Raw genomic sequence first — 13,448 nt, forward strand, 5'->3', positions numbered from 1 at the left:
CCCAAATTCTCTTCCGTAAATGTGGAGAGCGTGGTCCCACCCATCGCCATCAACAAAAGATTTACTGAAGACAGAACGTGTCTTGTTAAAATGCCTCAGGAGCAAGAACTTGCCAAGAAATTGATCTGCGTCATTATTTCAAAAATCATTCAGATCCTGGCAGCGGAGCTCCAGACTCTAGGATGGAGTTTGGCTACTAGATTGACCAGAAAGTCTAGGTTAAAGATAACCCAGGGCTACGCAATGAAGCGGGGGTGGGGAAAACAGAGAAGAATAAAGAGTGTCGACTTCCTCTTTCTTGTCAGACTAAGTTCCTGCTGCCTTGGGGGAGCCTGGCTTTTCTCTGCCTTCTCTCTCCAGAGATGGATCGGTGATTCAAATCTTCGGTCCCCACCTGGGTGTCCGAAGGCAACTTCCCGGTGCCGCCTGTCAGACCTGAGAGCCGTATTTAAGACCTGCTCTGACTGGGGAATTTTGCCTAAAGAACAAAAACGTCCTGGTGACCAGCTTGGGACCCACCTGGGACTCCCCAGATTCTAACCCGTGGCGATTTGAACGTGGGAGAGTACCTTGGTCCGGAAGGGGACCTAATCCCTAACCGCCTACGATGGCTGCATGGCTGAAGAAAGTGCTCAGATACCGTCTTTTGGCTTTGGGGTGTCTGACTTTGCTGGCCACGGCCACTCTGAAATATTCATCCCTGTGGGACTGCGACTACACTGACCTGGGAGTGGATACGCGGCACCTTGGGAACGAATACTGTAAGGATCGGCTCTACCAGGCCTTGAAGCTGCCCGCCCAAAATCGGATCAACTGTACTCAGATCATCAAAGGGGACAGGAGTGCCTTGGAGGAGGCGAGCTTACGGAGTCTGGAAGCGAAGAGGGTACCCCTCACAGAAACCCAGTACCTTCACATGACCAAGGACTGCAGTTTCTTCAAGAACGAGAGAAGATTTATCCAGTTCCCCCTGAGCAAGGAGGAAGAGAACTTTCCCATCGCCTACTCTATGGTGATCCACGAGAAGATCGAGAACTTTGAAAGACTCCTCAGGGCCGTTTACGCCCCTCAAAACGTGTACTGCGTCCACGTCGATGAGAAGTCTCCCGAGCCTTACAAGGAGGCAGTCAGGGCGATCGCCTCGTGCTTCCCAAACGTCTTTGTGGCGACTAAACTCGTAGCCGTGGTCTACGCTTCCTGGTCCCGAGTGCAAGCGGATCTCAACTGCATGGAAGACCTGCTCCGGAGTCCGGTGCCTTGGAAGTACCTCTTAAACACCTGCGGGACGGACTTCCCCATCAAGACCAACGCGGAGATGGTGCGGTCTCTGAAAGTTCTGAACGGGAAGAACAGCATGGAGTCGGAGGTGCCCTCGGCCTACAAGAGGGGCCGGTGGAAACACCGCTACACGGTGGAGAAGGACAGGCTGCTGCAGACGAAGACGGAGAAGGGCCCCCCGCCCGACAACGTGCCCGTGTTCACCGGAAACGCCTATTTCGTGGCTCGCAGGAGTTTCGTCCAGCACCTCTTCAAGAACCCGAACGCCCGAAAGCTGATCGAGTGGACCAATGACACCTACAGCCCGGACGAGCACCTCTGGGCCACCCTCCAGCGGGTGCCGTGGATGCCGGGCTCCATCCCTCACCACTCCAAGTACCACACCTCCGACCTGGGTGCCATCGCCCGGCTGGTCAAGTGGATGGGCCACGAAGGAGACGTCGTCAAAGGGGCGCCCTATGCCCCCTGCACGGGGACCCACCAGCGGGCCGTCTGCATCTACGGGGCCGGAGACCTCCACTGGATGCTCCAGAACCATCACCTGTTGGCCAACAAGTTTGACCCCCGGGTGGACGACAACGCGCTCCAGTGCCTGGAAGAATACCTACGCTACAAGGCCGTCTATGGAAGGGCGCTCTGAAAGACAATCCCGGCCTCGGGGATGGAGGCGTGCCCGGAGACGGGGCGGGAGAACTCCAATCTCTAGTCAGAACAACCGGACTGGACCGCTGCTGCCCGGCAGCGGAGCGCGGTTGGTGAAATCCGTAGCTCTCCGCTCTGGACCGGCCTCCCGTGGTCTCGGTAGCTTTCGCTCAGAGCTCCGGGCCAGGTGCTTTCAGGGGGGGTAAGTGAATCTAAGACGGGAAACGGGTGGACCAAAAAATGGCTGTTGTAAGCCCTTCTTTCGCGGTGAAGTAAGAGAGGGAACGCGCCTTTCTTCCTTTGATTCTGATACTCAGGGATTCTGAAAAGCCGTTTGCTAATTTGACTCACTGAACTTGAGCTTAGCACGGTGGCTCAGAATTCAATCGCATTTATTGAGTGCTTACTGTGTACAGAACGCAGTACTTAGCTCTTGAATGCGTATTCTTGGTCGTTCTATGGGGTTTACCTCTTGCTACTTAGACAGGGAATAATATGATGGCATTGATTATAATGCCACGGATAATGCCAGGGATAATATGATGGCATTGGAGAAGCAGCGTGGCTCAGTGGAAAGAGCACGGGCTCTGCAGTCAGAGATCATGGGTTCAAATCCCGGCTCTGCCAACTGTCAGCTGTGTGACTTTGGGCAAGTCACTTCACTTCTCTGTGCCTCAGTTACCCCATCTGTGAAATGGGGATTAAAACTGTGAGCCCTCTGTGGGACAACTTGATCACCTTGTAACCTCCCCCAGCACTTAGAACAGTGCTTGGCACATAGTAAGCGCTTAACAAATGCCATCACCATCATCACTGATTAAGCGCTTACTATGTGCAAAGCACTGTTCTAAGCACTAACTCTAAGTTCTAAGATCTGAGGGAACTCTTTGGGGGCCAGGACCCAAGTCCTCAGTGCAGAGCTTTGCACATTCTAGGTCCTTAATAAATGTTATTATTCACAATGATGATAATATACAGGAATTGTGACAGCCCAGCAGGTATCAATAGGAAATCCACGAGACAGAGAGACAGGGAGAGCTAGAGAAACCACCGGTTTCCTGGTGGTAACTCAGTTCCATTCTTCTATTAAATAAATCTGCATTGCACAACTCCTCGCTTGCACAGCTAGATGATATAGCTTTCTCTTCAAAAGTAGAGAGCAAACGACTGAGCCTGCTACCTCCTGGCACTCCCGCCAAATAATCTGGGACATCGAGCGAATCCGTTAAGGACGTGCAGCCCGGGTTCGATTCCAGCGGAGAGACGACTGTGTGCTAGAACTGCTCGTCTGACCTGTATTTATTTCAGTGGATTGATATTTTTCGTTTGATGCCAACAGTTTCCACGTAAATAAATGTAATTTACTTTTATAGAAAACATTGCTTTTGGAAAATCAGGATGGTGTGATATTTGAGTCTAAGTGACATCTCCCTCTAAAGGATAAACAACGGTAATACTTACTGTGTAAGCATAGGACAGAAAAAGGCACAGGGAAGGGCAATCATTTTTTATTCCCGAAGAAATGATCCCCAAATAAAAGAATCAATCATCATTCATGGTCTTGTCCTTGTTGAACGAACCTACCCCTGATAATTCAAGGAACAACATACATTTTCCCCAGTAAACGCTCAGCTCCGAGGCCAACCGCTGTCCTTTCTGTACAGTCTCCAGACAAGAAATCAATCAGTTCCTAGATAAGATTTGTTCATTCTATTTAATTAAAGCAAAAATCCAATGCTTGATATTTCATTTCACACCACTTTACCCTGTTTTAGCTCCCTGAGGGTATACAAATAAGCATTAAGACATGACTGCTTATGCATGTCCTTTATAGAATTAACCCTTTCCTCTTCCCAGTTGTATAATGCTTCCATGTGAAAACTGACACACTCCTCTAGGATTTTTCCTGAATGTGCTTTCTTAGTACATGATACAGTTGTCACACACTTACCAGCGCATTTTTATTCGAGTCATAACTCTATCCATTCCCTCCGTTCGCCTCAGGGCAGCTTATGCTGGCCTCTTGATTCTTAATGCTCAACACAGCCATCTTGACAAATAGCCAGTCAATATTATCTCACCCTGTGAAATGTCCCTGACTTCTTCAGCAGATAGACCGTGCGAGTATTGGTCACTCAAACAATGGTATTTATAAGAAGCTACTATGTGCAGAGCACTCTAAGTGCTTTGGAAAGTACACTACAACCAAATTAGCAGCATAAAAATCTTGCAGTCTCCCACAACCTTGATTTGATTCTCACTTTCATTCATTCAATTGTGTTTGCTTACTGTGTGCTTGGCACTATACTAAGCACTTGGGAGAGTACAATACAACAATAAACAGACACATTCTCTGCCTCAGCGAACTTACAGTCTGGACTGATTAGTATCATTTATTCAATCGTATTTATTGAGCGCTTACTGTGTGCAGAACACTGTACTAAGTGCTTGGAAAGTGCAATTCAGCCATAAAGAGAGACAATCCCAGCCCATGCTGGGTTTACAGTCTAGAAGAGGGGAGACAGACTTTAAAATAAGTAAACAGGCATCAATATAAATAATAGAATTACAGACTTTGTACACGTATACACACATGTTGCAAATCAGAACAGTTCCAAGTTTAAGAGCTGGGTCTCCACTGCCACACAGGACTTGGAAGAGAGTTAATCCTTGTCCATACTTTCTCTCTTTCTCTCTCTCCCTTCCTCTTTCCTCTTCACCCCCCTCCCACCTGCATAAATCACTGTCTCTTGCTTTCAAAGCAGCGTGGTTTAGTGGAAAGAGCATGGGCTTTGGAGTCAGAGGTCATGGGTTCAAATCCCTGCTCCGCCAATTGTCAGCTGGGTGACTTTGGGCGAGCCACAACTTCTCTGTGCCTCGGTTACCTCATCTGTAAACTGGGGATTAAGACTGTGAGCCCCCCATGGGACAACCAGATCATCTTGTAACCTTCCCAGAGCTTAGAACAGGGCTTCGCACATAGTAAGTGCTTAATAAAATGCCATCATTATTATTACACACCTGCTGAGGGGTGGAGGGAGTGGGGTAGAGCAAAGGGAGCAAGTTGGGGTGACGCAGAGGGAAGGGGGAGCTGAGGAGGAGGACGATGAGGAGGGCAAGATAGTAATTATTATTATTATTGTAGTACTACAGTGCTTACTATGCGCCAAGCACTATTCTAAAAGCTTAATCCCCATTTCACAGATGAGGTAACTGAGGCTCAGAGAAGTTAAGTGCCCAAGGTCACATAGTGGACAAGTGGCAGAGCAGGGATTAGAACTCAGGTCCTTCTGATTCCCAGGCCTGGGCACTGTCCACCAAGCCATGCTATGGGGAGGGGGCGGCTGAGTATGCTGGATGGATCCCAATCCCCACCATGATCTCCCTCTAGACTGTAAGCAGGGATTATTTTACTGCCAACTCTGTTATATTGTACTCTTCGAAGTGCTTAGTATGGTGCTCTACACATAGTAAGCACTAGGTAAATATGATCGATTGATTGAATGACCTAAATACCCTCCATCTCTCCCTCACCCTAGGGACTAGTGCTCTGATTACATCACTCCAGGTCCAACTCTAAGACAGGGTGGCCTAAAAGCACACCACCGCAAATCAGGAACCCTGGGCCTCCAATCCCCGCTTCCCCACTGGCCTGTTTTGTGACCTCGGATGAGTCACTTCGCTTTTCTGTGCCTTTGTTTCCTCATCTGTAAAACAGGGACTCAATACGTGTTCTCCCTCCCTCCCATGAGGGCCAGGGAATGTGTCTGATCTGATTGTATTCTATCTCAGCACAGTGCCGGACTTATAGTAAGCACTTAACAACACTTAATAATGGCATTTATTAAGCACTTACTATGTGCAAAGCACTGTTCTAAGTGCTGGGGAGGTTACAAGCTGATGGTAAATATGTACAAGTAAAATAAGCAGAGTAATAAATCTGTACAAATCGATATACAAGCCCGGGCTCTTTCCACTAAGCCACGCTGCTTCTCTAAAATAGAGTAGTAAATATGTACAAGTAAAATAAGTAGAGTAATAAATCTGCACAAATATATATACAAGCCTGGGCTCTCTCCATTGAGCCACACTGCTTCTCTAAAATAGAATAGTAAAGATGTACCAGTAAAATAAGTAGAGTAATAGATCAGTACAAATATATATACAAGCCCGGGCTCTTTCCACTGAGCCACGCTGCTTCTCTAAAATAGAAAAGATGTACAAGTAAAATAAGTAGAGTAATACATCTGTAAAAATATATATACAAGCCTGGGTTCTTTCCACTGAGCCACACTGCTTCTCTAAAATAGAATAGTAAAGATGTACAAGTAAAATAAGTAGAGTAACACATCTGTAAATATATATATACAAGCCTGGGTTCTTTCCACTGAGCCACGCTGCTTCTCTAAAATAATGGTGGTATATTCTTATTGTTATTATTATGTACAAAGGGGGATCAGAGCTGTAGGTCAGATTCATTTATTTACTCATTCAATCGTATTTATTAAGCACCATGCTAAGTGCTTGGGAAAGTACAATATAACAATAAAGAGCGACAATCCCTGCCCAGGTGGAGGTGTAAAGCAGCCATTCGGCTGGAATTCAGCCAGACGCGATGACGATTTCTGACCGAAGGATCACCCAGGGCATCTTGTGTGAGGGACAGATTCGGCAGCAATTCTGAAAAGAGCTGGCTAAGGTGAGCAGCAAAAAGCGTGAGAGCCACTGAGGCAGCCACACGGCCACGACCTGGCGGTCCTTGGCCCTGCAAACCAGAATTGGCCCCGTGGTGCCATCGCTCTGACCGTAAACGGGTTTTGTTCCTGAAATTCTTGTGCATATACAGTCCCATGCCACACCCCTGCCCCACCTCTCATCTGTCGCACCCATTCGGCATTGACCACTGCCCGTAAATTCCTGGAAAGCCCATAAAAATGAACTGAAAAATTAATCTTGTCCTCAAAGTCCATTCAAAGGTTCCAACGCCCACTCATGTACACAACATCCACATATGGAGAAGCGGCGTGGCTCAGTGGAAAGAGCCCGGGCTTTGGAGTCAGAGGTCGTGGGTTCAAATCCCGGCTCCGCCGCTTGTCGTCTGCGTGACTTGGGGCAAGTCACTTCACTTCTCTGTGCCTCAGTTACCTCATCTGTAAAACAGGGATTGAGGCTAGGAGCCCCTTTTGGGACAGGGACTGTGTTCAACCCCACTTCCTTGTATCCACCCCAGTGCTTAGTACAGTGCCTGGCACACAATAAGCACTTAATTTAATGATGGCATTTATTAAGTGCTTAATACGTACAAAGCACTGTTCTAAGCGCTGGGGAGTTTACAAGGTGATCAGGTTGTCCCACTTGGGGCTCACAGTCTTAATCCCCATTTTACAAATGAGGGAACTGAGTCCTAGAGAAGTGTAGTGATCTGCCCAAAGTCACACAGCTGACAAGTGGCGGAGTCGGGATTAGAATCCATGACCTCTGACTCCAAAGCTCTTCCACTGAGCCATGCTGCTTCCCCAAAGCTGCTTCCACTTAATACCACAATTACTAACTCATTTTTTGCAATAGCAGTAGTAGCATTAATAGTGTTTATCAAGTGCTTACGGCGCGCAGAGCACCGTTCTAAGCACTCAAAAATAGAAAGATGGAGATCAGGTACAGTCACCATTCCTTGGGGGGGCTCACAGTCTAAAAACGTTCATTCTTTCAACTGTATTTATTAAGAGCTTACTGTGTGCGCAACACTGTAGTAAGCCTTTGAGAGAGTTCAGTGCAACAATAAGCAGACACATTCCCCTTCCGCAGCGAGCTTACAGTCCAGAGGGGACTAGTGGCAGATATATAAGGAGAGATGAAACCAAACACTAGACCGGCATAGAGACAAAAAAGCAACGACCTTTGGGGTACCGTGACTGGAAGAGCAGGATTTCCGGCTCCGAGGATCAAAGTACAGCAGATACGAGCGGCACAGGTGAGTCCCCAGCTGCGAGCTACTGCAGGCTGCCTCCCAATTTCCCGAACTGGGCTGGGATTTTCCCTCTCCTCCCCACCTGGCAAGGTATTGGCTCCCACTCCCTTGGCCATTTTTCAAATGATTCTCCTGGGGAGAAGCGCCAGCTGATGATGATAATGGCAGTTGTTAAAACGCTCACTACAAGCGGGGGTAGATACTAACAAACCCGGCTGGATTTTGTCCCTGTCCCATCTAGGGCTCCCAGTTGCCTTCCAACCACCTCTCTCCACTTTCTTCCTTTTCTTTCCTTCTACAATTCCTCTTTCCCCCTCCCCATCTTTGAGAAGCGACATGGACTGGTAGAGCACAGGCCAGGGAGCCATAATATTAATAATGGCATTTATTAAGTGCTTACTAGGTGCAAAGCACTGTTCTAAGCGCTGGGGTAGATACAAGGTAATCAAGTTGTCCCGGGGCGGGGGGCTCACAGACTTAATCCCCATTGTCCAGATGAGGTAATTGAGACACAGAGAAGTGAAGTGACTTTTTCTTTTTAATGGTATTTATTAAGCGCTTACTATGTGCGTTGCACTGTTCTAAGTGCTGGAGAGGTTACAAGGTGATCAGGTTGTCCCAAGGGGGGCTCACAGTCTTAATCCCCATTTTCCAGATGAGGTAACTGAGGCCCAGAGAAGCGAAGTGACTTGCCCAAAGTCACACAGCTGACAAGTGGTGGAGCTGGGATTTGAACCCATGACCTCTGACTCCAAAGCCCGGGCTTTTTCCACTGAGCCACGCTGCTTCCCCAATGATGATGATGGCATTTGTTAAGCGCTTACTATGTGCAAAGCAAAGCACTGTTCTAAGCGCTGGGGGGGAAGCAAGGTGATCAGGTTGTCCCACGTGGGGCTCACAGTCTTAATCCCCATTTTCCAGATGAGGTAACTGGCGCAGAGAAGTGAAGTGACTTGCCCAAGGTCACACAGCAGACACGTGGAGGAGCTGGGATTCAAACCCACGACCTCTGACTCCAAAGCCCGGGCTCTTTCCACTGAGCCATGCTGCTTCTCTAATGATCGGGGTTCTAATTCCAGCTCCGCCACGTGCCTGCTGCGTGACCTTGGGCAAGTCGCTTAACATCTCTGTGCCTCGGTTACCTCATCTGTAAAATGGGGATTAAGATTGTGAGCCCCATGGGGGACAGGGACTGGGTCCAACCCCATTTGCTGTGAGCCCGTTGTTGGGTAGAGACCGTCTCTATATGTTGCCGACTTGCACTTCCCAAGCGCTTAGTACAGTGCTCTGCACACTGTAAGCGCTCAATACGATTGAATGAATGAATGAATCCACCCAGCACTTAGAACAGTGCCTAGCATATAAATACAGTTATTTCTCCCTTCTCTTTTCTTCTCCCCTCTCTTCCTCAGGACCTTTTCCTCCTGCCTGCAAGTTAGTTGTCCTGGGGGGCAAAATCCACTTTAGAGCTCTGGGGCAAAAAAGCAGCGTGGCTCAGTGGAAAAAGCCCGGGCTTTGGAGTCAGAGGTCATGGGTTCAAATTCTGGCTCTGTCAATTGTCAGCTGAGTGACTTTGGGCAAGTCACTTAACTTCTCTGGGCCTCAGTTACCTCACCTGTAAAATGGGGATTAAGATTGTGAGCCCCACGTGGGACAACCTGATCGCCCCAGTGCTTAGAACAGTGCTTTGCACATAGTACGCGCTTAACAAATACCATCATTATTATTATTATTAAGAAGGCAGGCAGGGTGGAAAATGAGTGTGGGGGAGGAGAGCTTTGGTTTCTAGTAAGAATCAATCAATCAATCGTATTTATTGAGCGCTTACTGTGTGCAGAGCACTGTACTAAGCGCTTGGGAAGTACAAGCTGGCAACAATATAGAGACAGTCCCTACCCAACAGTGGGCTCACAGTCTAGAAGGGGGAGACAAGAGAACAAAACCAAACATACTAACAAAATAAAATAAATAGAATAGATAGGTACAAGTAAAATAAATAAATAAATAAATAAATAGAGTAATAAATATGTACAAACATATATACATATATATAGGTGCTGTGGGGAAGGGAAGGAGGTAAGATGTGGGGGATGGAGAGGGGGACGAGGGGGAGAGGAAGGAAGGAAGAAACAACATGGCCTAGTGGATAGAGCACAGGCCTGGGAGTTGGAAGGACCTGGGTTCTAATCCTGACTCTGCCACTTATCTGCTCTTTGACCTTGGGCAAATCACTTGACTTCACTGTGCCTAAGTTACCTCAGCTGTAAAATGGGGATTAAGTCCGTGAGCCCTATGTAGGGCAGGGACCGTGTCCAACCTGAAGGGACCGTGTCCAACCTGATTAACTTGTGTATCTCCCCCGGCGCTTAGTACAATGCCTGGCACATAGTAAGCACTTAAATACCATAAAAAACAATTCTTCCAGTGATCTTCCCTTTCCACATGACTGGATTCCAATGCCCTCAGGGCTCAGGACCAACCAGCTCTGGGCCAAAGAGAAACCACGACTGGCATGTAATCACCATGTGTTTAGCACATTGTTCTGCACACAATAAGTGTTCAATAAATATTATCGATTTTGTTGCAGAAAAACTGTGTAGGTTAAAGAGTTGGAAAGCCAGGAAACCTTTTCACATTGTTGGTAAAAATCCCTCTCAGCAGTTGGCAATCCCACAGCAGCCTTGCTCCAAGCAGAACACCACTGGCAGGAATGAGGCAGGGGTTGAATGGCACCACGTAAATCCTCAGCGCCAGCAGCGACATGCCTTCCCACAGAGATTCCCAGTCCCACGGTCTGTGGGAGTGGCCTGCGAGGCCTTCATTTGGCCGTTCATTCATTCATTCGTATTTATTGAGCGCTTACTGTGTGCAGAGCACTGTACTAAGCGCTTGGGAAGTACAAGTTGGCGACATATAGAGATGGGTCATCATGCTGAGGAGTCAGAAAATTCTGGTAAATGCTCAAAATCCCCACTCTCCTAGCATTAGAGAAGCAACTTGGCATAGCGGAAAGAAGTTGATTCAGCTCACCCTCCTCAACAGTACCGGGTGGTTGGTTCATTCATTCACGAGCCCGCGAGTCAGAAGGACCTGGGTTCTAATCCCGGCTCCACCACTTATCTGTTGTGTGACCTTGAATAAGTCATTCATTTATTCATTTACTCAATTTAGTCAATCGTATTTATTGACACTTATTGCATGCAGAGCTTGGGAAGTACAAATCAGCAACATATAGAGACGATTCCTACCCAACAACGGGCTCACAGTCTAGAAGTCTTTTCACTCCTCTGTGCCTCAGTTACCTCATCTGTACAATGGGGATTAAGACAGTGAGCCCCAAGTGGGGCAAGGACTGTGTCCAACATGATTACCTTGCATCTACCCCAGGGCTTAGAACAGCGCTTGGCACATAGTAAGCATTTAACAAATACCATTATTATTATTATTTCATTATATTCATTCATTCATTAAATCATATTTATTGAGTGCTTACTGTGTGCAGAGCTCTGTACTAAGCGCTTCGGAAGTACAAATTGGCAACATATAGAGACGGTCCCTACCCAACAACGGGCTCACAGTCTAGAAGTTTCCCTAGTCTGCTCTAGTCCAGTCTAGTCTGGTTCCCTCCCAGAGACCCTTCCCCAAGGATGGGAGCAGTCCTGCATTGTGTCTGCTGCGCGACCTTGGGCAGCTCACTTAACTTCTCTGTGCCTCGGTTACCTCACCCGCAAAACGGTGATTAAGACTGTGAACCCCACATAGGACGCGGACTATGTCCAATCTGACCGGCAGCATGGCTCAGTGGAAAGAGCGCGGGCTTGGGAGTCAGAGGTCATGGGTTCGAATCCTGCCTCCGCCACATGTCTTCTGTGTGACCTTGGGCAAGTCACTTAACTTCCCTGGGCCTCAGTTCCCTCATCTGTAAAATGGGGATGAAGACTGTGAGTCACACATGGGACAACCTCATCTCCTTGTATTCCCCCCAGCGCTTAGAACAGTGCTTCGCACGTAGTAAGCGCTTAACAAATATCAACATTATTATTATTATTATTACCTTGCATCTACCCCAGGGCTTAGTGCAGTGCCTGGCACAGGCTAAGTGCTGAAAAAATATCACTAGAAACCCCCGCCCCCCCAAAACCCAGGCCATTCTGACACATTGAAAACAGAGCCATGAGGCTCTGTCTTCCTCAATTAACTCTGCCTTCAGCAGGGTTGCAACATGATCTGAGACTTCGTTTTACTTTAGCTTCCCGTCTTCCTCGTTTTCTTTTTTCCAATTTGCAAGCTATTATTCCTTACAAGCGAGCCCTTTCTGGGACAGGGACTGTGTCTGACCTGATTAGCTTGCGGACGCTTAGTACAGTGTTTGGCACACAGTAAGAGCTTAATAAACGTCACCCATATCGTTATCCTGTTTATAACGACTGAAGGACAGATCTTTGAAGGACCTCAAAGACGGTAAAGCTGGAACTCAAGCTCAGAGGCTTTTGACCCACCTGAGGGCTGGATTTAAAATAAGATCAAAACATTTTTTTTTTAAGTGAAACGTTCAGAAAATAGTCAAGGCAGGGAATTGGGGTGGGAGGGACTCTTCCTGATCTATCACCCATTACCCCAGACTGGTCTATTTTACCACTGATCCCTTGCCCTGTATATATGTGTATCCTGTATATATGTATATATGTTTGTACATATTTATTACTCTATTTATTTTACTTGTACATATCTATTCTATTTATTTTATTTTGTTAATATGTTTGGTTTTGTTCTCTGTCTCCCCCTTCTAGACTGTGAGCCCACTGTTGGGTAGGGACTGTCTCTATATGTTGCCAACTTGTACTTCCCAATCAATCAATCGTATTTATTGAGCCCTTACTGTGTGCAGAGCACTGCACTAAGCGCTTGGGAAGTACAAGTTGGCAACATATAGAGACAGTCCCTACCCAACCCAAGTGCTTAGTACAGTGCTCTGCACACAGTAAGCGCTCAATAAATATGATTGATTGATTGATTGCTCTAATCTCTGCTCTGCCACTTGTCTGCTGTGTGACCTTGGGCAAGTCACTTTACTTCTTTGTGCCTCAGTTCTCTCATCTGTAAAATGGGGATGGAGCCTGTGATCCCTACATGGGACACCCTAATTATTTTGTATCTACCCCAGCACTTAGAACAGTGCTTTGCACATAGTAAGCGCTTAACAAATGCCATCATCATCACCACATTCTCCCTCTGGCCTGAAATTCCCTATCCCTTCGTGTACAACTGTCCCCACCTTCAAAGTCCTTCTAAAATCACAATCAATCAATCGTATTTATTGAGCACTTACTGTGTGCAGAGCACTGTACTAAGCGCTTGGGAAGTACAAGTCGGCAACATATAGAGCCGGTCCCTACCCAACAGTGGGCTCACAGTCTAGAAAAGTCAGAGGACGTGGGTTCTAACCCCAGCTCTGCCAGTTTTCTGCTGTGTGACCTTGGGCAAGTCACTTAGCTTCTCTGGGTCTCAGTTACCTCACCTGGAAAATGGGAATTAAGACTGTAAACCCCACGAGCGACAG

At 47.4% G+C, this 13,448-nt stretch overlaps 1 protein-coding gene across 1 annotated transcript; it reads left to right on the forward strand.

Moving 5' to 3' along the window:
• Positions 1–607: 607 nt before the first annotated feature.
• On the forward strand, positions 608–1,918 carry GCNT3 (glucosaminyl (N-acetyl) transferase 3, mucin type). Its single transcript, XM_038747319.1, has one exon. The coding sequence runs from the start codon at positions 608–610 to the stop codon at positions 1,916–1,918; it is 1,311 nt and encodes a 436-aa protein (XP_038603247.1).
• Positions 1,919–13,448: the final 11,530 nt, after the last annotated feature.

This window comes from Tachyglossus aculeatus, chromosome 5 (assembly GCF_015852505.1).
Source record: "Tachyglossus aculeatus isolate mTacAcu1 chromosome 5, mTacAcu1.pri, whole genome shotgun sequence".
NCBI classification, from domain to species: domain Eukaryota; kingdom Metazoa; phylum Chordata; class Mammalia; order Monotremata; family Tachyglossidae; genus Tachyglossus; species Tachyglossus aculeatus.

Excerpts from the sequence above, each read along its gene's own strand:
- GCNT3 (XM_038747319.1), top strand. The coding sequence starts at position 608 with ATGGCTGCATGGCTGAAGAAAGTGCTCAGATACCGTCTTTTGGCTTTG.